We start from the raw sequence: 6,784 nt of genomic DNA, 5'->3' as shown, positions 1-6,784 counted from the left end.
CTCGGCTCTCCGCCTCCTCCTGTCCGAAAGTGCCCGAGCGCTGTCGGACGGGCTAATCGGGCCTCGGCCACGGTTCGGAATCAAGTCCCGAAACGCGGCACCGTCGAGCCCCTTCGGGAGCAGAAGCGAAAATGGCCGAAGGGACGCCGTTTGCGTCCGGCGCCGAGAGGCTGCCGGGATCGCGGCGGGCGGGATCGCGGCGGGGCGCGGGGCGGGGCGCGGGGCGCGGGGCGGGGCGCGGGGCGGGGCGCAAAGATGGCGGCTTCGCGGCGAGGTGAGGAGCTGGGTGTGGGGTAGCGGAGGCCTAGGGGCGTCTCGGAGGTCGCCCCGGGAGAGGGGTTCGGTTGGTTCGGTTCCTCCTGGTGCGGGGAAGGCCGAGCTGCGGGCGCAGCTCGCCGGGGTCGTTAACCGGTAGACTTCATGTGTCCACAAGGACCCTGGCCCGGAGAGCCCGTCCCGGGTCCGCGCCGCCGCTTCCCGTGGACGCGCGGGGCGGTGGAGCCACGGCGGTGCGGTCACGGCTCCCCCGAGGGGACGCTCGGCGCCCCCCGACCCAGATGAGAACCCCTGCGGGGCCAGCGGGCCGGCAGCAAGCGGGACGGGCTCGTCCGGAGCCGGCAGGAAGGGGACACCCCGGTTTGGAGTGGGCCCTGCCTGCGGGCCCAGTGGGACCGGCTTCTGGAGCGAAGGTTTGCATTCTCGCCGGGATTGCCGGCTCACGGGTTCGTCCTGTCTCCGTGGCGCCCTGCGCGGGGCGGCGGGGGGTCGGCCGGTCGGCGGCCCATTCGAAGTCCTGGTCGCTGGGTCTGTAAGAGCCCGCGCCGCACAGCTCGTGGAACCAAAGCGAGGTATGCGGGCGGCCCAGGGAGCTCCCTCGGCCGGACGGAAAAGGCCAATTTCCACATCTCAGCTGTCAGGTTCCGAAATTACTCGTGCGAGGAGAGGCTGGGACTAGACGGGAGCGGTGAGCTGGGCAGCTAGCTGACAAAGAAGCAGACTGTGGTCTGAGCTTCAGACAGAGCTTTCCCGGCACCGGGGTTCCCAAGCGCCAGACCTTTGTGCAAGGCCACGGGTACTGAGGTTCGCGCGTTTTCATTTGGTGGAAAAGTACGTTTACACCAGAGCGATCCGCTTCACACCCCTCGTATATCACGCAAGGAAAAACATTCTTTCTCTTTGCTTTCACATTTAACTTCTGACCGCCACATTGTTATTACAGTGAATCACTGACAAAAAATATGAAGTTCTAAAAGCCACGGTTGGACTTCCCTGGTGGCGCAGTGGTTAAGAATCCGCCCGCCAATGCGGGGGACACGGGTTCGAGCCCTGGTCCGGGAAGATCCCACGTGCCGTGGAGCAACTAAGCCCATGAGCCACAACTACTGAGCCTACATTCTAGAGCCTGTGAGCCACAACTACGGAGCCTGCATGCCACAACTACTGAAGCCTGCGCTCCTAGAGCCCGTGCTCCGCAACAAGAGAAGCCACCGCAGTGAGAAGCCCGGGCACCTCAATGAAGAGTAGCACCCGCTCACCGCAACTAGAGAAAGCCCGCGCACAGCAAGAAAGACACAACACAGCCTAAATAAATAAATTTATTAAAAAAAAAAAAAAAGCCACGGTTATCTTTAGTCAGAATGAGCCTCTTTCTGTAGGTCTGAAATCGTTAGAACAGCATATCTGATTGTAGCTACCCTTCATGTCAATTATTTAAATCCTGTGGCGCTGAAGGTTTTTCAACAGCATTTTTTCCCTGAGCCCCGTCATCTCAAGCATAACAATGGGCAACTGGCAAATATATCTGAAGTTCTGAAGCGAACTGTCAAGAGAAGGGTCAGAAGGGAGCAAAGTCCTGATTACCGTGAAATCCACCCAAATAACGACAGGTATCGAGGCAGCCTAGTTTAGCTCGGGCCTGGAAAAGAAGGGGTCGGGTTTAGAGAGTACCCTTCCCATATCGCGATGGAGGTTTATTGAGGATCCGTGCTCGGCACCCTCCGAGGCGCCCCGTGCTCAGCACGTGCTGCCTCTCCATCACCCGTGTCCTGTGCTGACCCACGTAAGACCCCCACCCAAGTGAGACTCCCAGAGGACCTCGAATCTGCCGAGGAAGCAAAGGCTCACCCAGGCTGGGAGTTTCTCTCTTGCCCCCTGGGGACTAAGGAGGAAATGGAGTAGGAGAGGGCACCGTCCTACTCGCTGCTGGCAAATTCTGAGTCGTTATTGGCGCGTCGCCGTACACTGTCATCCGAAGATGTGGGCAGAATGTGTCACTGCTGTGTGGCGGGAGAGGGTTGGAAAGAGACTAGATTGCTGGCTTAGGAGATTCTTATTTGGGGAGGGATATTTGGGGCCATGAATAAAATTCAAGAGGAAAGCAAACATCTGTTATCAATGATAGAGACTTGTAACCTGAATCAAAAAACGTTTTCATCTGTGTACATGTGGCACATATGAGATGAGAAAAGCTGTGTGTCTGGTTTCTCTCCTGGCATCTGGCCTCAGGTGTGGATCTGGGCTTCGCCTGTGGGTACGCCCTGACTCCCAGCCTCAGGTTCAGAAAAGCAGATGGTCAGATCCTCCCTGGAGGGACAGTGGGTGCAGAGGTGCTGGAAAGGAACCTAGCTGCGGGCCATAAATCCGCGGCAACAGGAGAACAGGCCTCTGGAGCGTCCTGGTAGGACTCGGGGCCTCTCTGACTGTACCTTCTCTTCCAGGCAGAGCTTCCTCCACGGTGGTATCCCGCTGCTGCATCCCTGTGGCCCTCCGCCAGCCCAAGACCCAGGCCTCCCAGGCACCTGAAGTCGACTCTTGGCTCCCGCTTTTTACTGTTTTAAGCCCCCAGCCCCCAGCCCCAGCTTCCCTATGAGTTTTGAGTAGCCATTCCACCTGAGTGGGAAGGGCGTCCACTAACAGGTGGAGAGAGTTGATATAACCTCCTGCACTGGTGCCTCCTGCTCAGCCCCGCGCCGAGGGGTGGCTGCCTGACTCCCTCCGGGCCCGGGGGGGCAGGAACACGAAAACCCCTCACTTGGAAATCTTACAGACTTGTTTTAGCATAAACAAATACGAAGTGTTCAGAGCTCAGGAAAGTGGCAAGTGGGTACTTAACTGCCCCCCAAAAGAGAGAAAGACATTTTCTTTGAAGAAAGTGAAAAAGGTCACTTTTTGCTCTCAGTGTTATAACTGGGACCTAGGTCAGGGTGATGCCACCTGAGGAAGCCCGGGGTGCCGAGGCCGTCCTGCCTGCAGTCACCAAGGATGTGCCCGGTCCTCTTGCTCCAGGCTAGGACGTCCCCTGGGGGGAAGCCCCAGCCCCACCCCAGAGCCCACAGGAGCCCTGCCAGGTGTGGTGACACCAGGAGGGGTGTCAAAGGAAGCCAGGCAGGGGGCCGTCGGCCGGGTCTCCGTGGCCACCCGCAGGTGCCTGGGCTGGACCCACATGTTTGCAGGGCCTCTGGTCAGGTGGCGGAGCAGCCCCTCCTGCCCTCCCTCCCCAGGTGGGTGCCCTCTGGCAGGGCCATGTGCTGGGGCTGAGAGTCCTTAACCGCTGGCCAGCTCTCGTCGCTCCCTCTTCAGATGCTGCTCTATCTCAGTGGGACGTACTATGCCCTTTATTTCCTAGCTACGCTCCTGCTGGCCGTGTATAAAAGTAAGTCTCGTGCGAAAAGGCAGCTCAAAGGTGTGGGTACCCTGTGTCCTGTAACAGGAGCTCAGCTTTGTCGCCCGTTTTTCTCCAGGTCAGGTTTTCACTTATCCTCACAGTTACCTGGTCCTCGACCTGACTCTGCTCTTTCTGATGGGGATTCTGGAAGCAATTCGGTTATACTTCGGTGAGTTGACTGAAAACCACATAGTACTTGGGATTGTTGCTAGCTTTACGTGTGAACCTTTACATGTTGGTCATCTTGTAACATGGTTCTTAGAGACACTTTTGATTGAAACTGCTTACCCATGGTTTTGCAGGCCTTTCCTTACAGTGTCATTAAGTATTAATTTGTTTATCCAGAAGCTTCGTCCACAAGACGAAGAATATTGGCCACGTCCTTGGTGGGAATGCTCCCTGTTTGGAAGCATATCGTGCACAAGCTGCTGGGTAACAAACAGCACTGAGGTTAGAACCCAGCTCAGTCATCAACCCTGGGGCCCTAAAACACTCACCCGCACCTCCCTCCTCCCCTTCCGTTGGCCTCAGTGGACAGGAGGAGAAAGATCTGGAAAGTTCTGTCAGGTCCCCACCAGGGCAGCAGGGCCTGGAGGGTGGAAGGCTCCCCAGCCAGAATCTTGTTCGGCCGACTCCCCTCACGTCCTGAACCTCAGACAGTATAGGAGCCCCGAGAGAGCTCCCCCGCTCCCTCCACAGCTCACCATCAGGGCCCATGCCTCCCCGTTCCCAGTCACAGGCACTCGGACACGAGCACATCTCTTCTAAACGGGATCACACTGTGGGTTCCGCTGACACGTCTGAGAAACGCTCCTGCCTCTGGAATGGCTGATAGGACAGCCGGCACGTCCCGGGCCCCTGCACATGCACACCCACGACACAGACGAGCCCGTGCCCGTGGGAGGGTGGCAAACGGCACTAGAGTCGCTGGGCATCCGCAAGCCCCTCATGCTCCTGGGGCACCCTGGGCACCCGTGGCCGGGACAGCTGGTGATCAACGTCTTCCGTGCTGACCCATTTGTTTGTAAAACGTGCAGTTGCTGTGTTTTTTGTAAATATGCGTGAAATTTTCCACAATGATCTTAGCCCAAAGTGAACTATTTTTGGAAATTTTAAACAAAATCTTCTCAGTCAATGTGGAATTAGGAAAAGGTGTCAGAATGCAGTTGGAATTGTCTTTAGAAAACCAAATTCTGTCTCCCACCCACGCAACTGACCCAAAGACCAAGAGTAGAACATCACAGCCTCGGTTGGCTTTCTTCCTCACTAAGGAAGACATGCCCCTTTTTGCGTTTGCTTTCCGACACTTTGAAGAGTCCCCTGCAGTGGTCACAGTGGGATCTTTCACTCAAGTCCTCAAGCATCACATGGTGGTCAGCTCTGGCACTGGTCTCACGGCCGAGATGCCGGGGCCCTCCCGGGCCCGTGCGTCCCAAAGCCCGGTGCTCACCCAGCACGTCTGTTCTGCTTTCCAGGCACCAAGGGCAACCTGATGGAAGCCGAGGTACCGCTGGCCGCCAGCCTGGTCCTCACGGTGGGCGGTGCCCTGCTGTCCATCTACTTCCTGCTCTGGCAGACCCTGGTGCTGTGGGCCGACTCGGCCCTCAGCGCCGTGCTCCTGGCGCTCCATGGCCTGGAGGCCGTCCTGCAAGCGGTGGCCATCGCCGCCTTCGACAGCTAGGTGGGTGGTGCCCGGCCCGCGGGACAGCCCTGGGCAGGAGACCCTCCTCAGAGCCAGACTGTGCCCCAGCCGTCACCTCCCCCGCTGACGGTTGCTGAGCGGGAAGGACATCTTCGTGCTGACCTGCCTCGGTGTTTGTTAGAGGGTCAGATGGTGTGGAGGGTCTATGAGGCGGAGGCGGGGTCGGGAGCCAGGGCAGAACAAGGCGCTGGGCAGGGGCTGGGTGCGGCGGAAGCAGGGCTGGGGCTGTCCCGGCCGGTCTGCGGGGAATCGCGGGGGCGTCTCTGGCTGGCGGGGATCTGGCTTCAGCAGCCACCGACATCCGGGGTGCAGAGGGGGACGAGGCCTTCGGAAAGCAGGCAGCCGGGCCAGTGCCCTCGCGGTGTCCGTGGCATCTCCCTCTCAGGCCGGGATCGGCCGTCTCTGCTCTCCCTGCAGCTTCGGGGTGGCACAGGGACCAGGGGTCCTGCTCTGCGGGCCGAGCCCCGGGCAGGCGGTGCACTCTGCCGCGCACAGGAGGTGCCTGCCGAGGGCCAGGCAGCTCGGGGCGGGGGGGTTTCCCCTCAGCCGTGACACCTTTCCCTGGGGGATTCTGGAGAAAGGCGAAGGTGACCTGGAAGCCCCAGCGCAGAGCCGGGGAGGAGAGCTGGAGAGTCCCCAGTAGGGGACCCCAGCCCCTCTGCAAGTGCTCCTGGAAGGAGTCTGCGCCGATGTTTTCTAGTGACTTCCCTTGGTCTCAATTTCACATTTTCTACGTCTGGAGTAATGTTGTGTTTGAGCATCTGGATATTCTCTCTTCACGGTATTTTTAAATAAAGAAGCTTCTCTACCTCTCTGAACTGCTCCTGACTGCAGCCACCTGTCTCCTCCAGGGTTCTCCCTTCATCCCTCAGGGCGCAGGCTGCGTGCCCGCCGCGGGCCCCACACAGCAGCCCCAGAGCTGCGCTCCCCCAGCCTGGGCCTCCACGGGGCTGGCCTCAGGGAGGGGCACTGGTGGTGTCAGCCTCGTGGGTCTTACCCTTAGGGGGCCAGTGGGAGCAGAGAGCTGTCTGCTCAGCCAACTTCTCTAGCTCAGGACCAGTGTGCGCCCGTAGCCCCGAAGGCCAGTGGGGGCGTCCTGCTGTTTACCCTCTCTGCGCTCCGCAGGGCTCCACCCTCTCCCGCCCACATGGGCTCAGGGAGGCCGTGATGGGTGCACCTGCTGTCTTCGGGAACCTCAGCCCCTCCCCTGCAGACCCAGGCAGCAAGATACCTGTGTCCTCCGCGTTCACAGCCTGCCCGAGAGTCTGGGCCAGGCCCTTGACATCCGCATCGCTTTGGCCACGGGGCATACCACACTCAAGGTGACCACCAAGCAGCCTGGCACTCCAGGCCCCCAACTGCATTCCTGAGGGGGTCAGTGCTCCCGATCTGATGCCAATCACGTTGATTTCAGAAGC

At 59.5% G+C, this 6,784-nt stretch overlaps 1 protein-coding gene across 6 annotated transcripts; it reads left to right on the top strand.

Moving 5' to 3' along the window:
- Positions 1 to 232: 232 nt before the first annotated feature.
- On the top strand, positions 233 to 6,180 carry TMEM80 (transmembrane protein 80). 6 transcript variants are annotated; one of them, XM_082478316.1, is made up of 6 exons: positions 233 to 274; positions 434 to 689; positions 2,718 to 2,737; positions 3,559 to 3,652; positions 3,741 to 3,833; positions 5,140 to 6,180. In XM_082478316.1, exons 4-6 carry the CDS (start codon positions 3,580 to 3,582, stop codon positions 5,343 to 5,345), a joined length of 372 nt encoding a protein of 123 aa, XP_082334442.1. In that variant the 5' UTR covers positions 233 to 274; positions 434 to 689; positions 2,718 to 2,737; positions 3,559 to 3,579; the 3' UTR covers positions 5,346 to 6,180. The 6 variants fall into 6 exon arrangements, with proteins under 6 accessions (XP_082334442.1, XP_082334441.1, XP_082334440.1 ...); XM_082478315.1 differs by lacking the exons at positions 434 to 689; positions 5,140 to 6,180 and adding exons at positions 4,010 to 4,114; positions 4,398 to 5,133 and having other exon boundaries at positions 240 to 274; XM_082478314.1 differs by lacking the exon at positions 434 to 689 and adding an exon at positions 4,010 to 4,114 and having other exon boundaries at positions 242 to 274; positions 5,140 to 5,272.
- The last annotated feature ends 604 nt before the right edge of the window (positions 6,181 to 6,784 follow it).

The sequence above is a fragment of the Balaenoptera physalus genome (assembly GCF_965194825.1).
Source record: "Balaenoptera physalus genome assembly, chromosome: 10".
Taxonomy (NCBI): Eukaryota; Metazoa; Chordata; class Mammalia; order Artiodactyla; family Balaenopteridae; genus Balaenoptera; species Balaenoptera physalus.
This window is presented reverse-complemented; position numbering and strand designations above follow the sequence as displayed.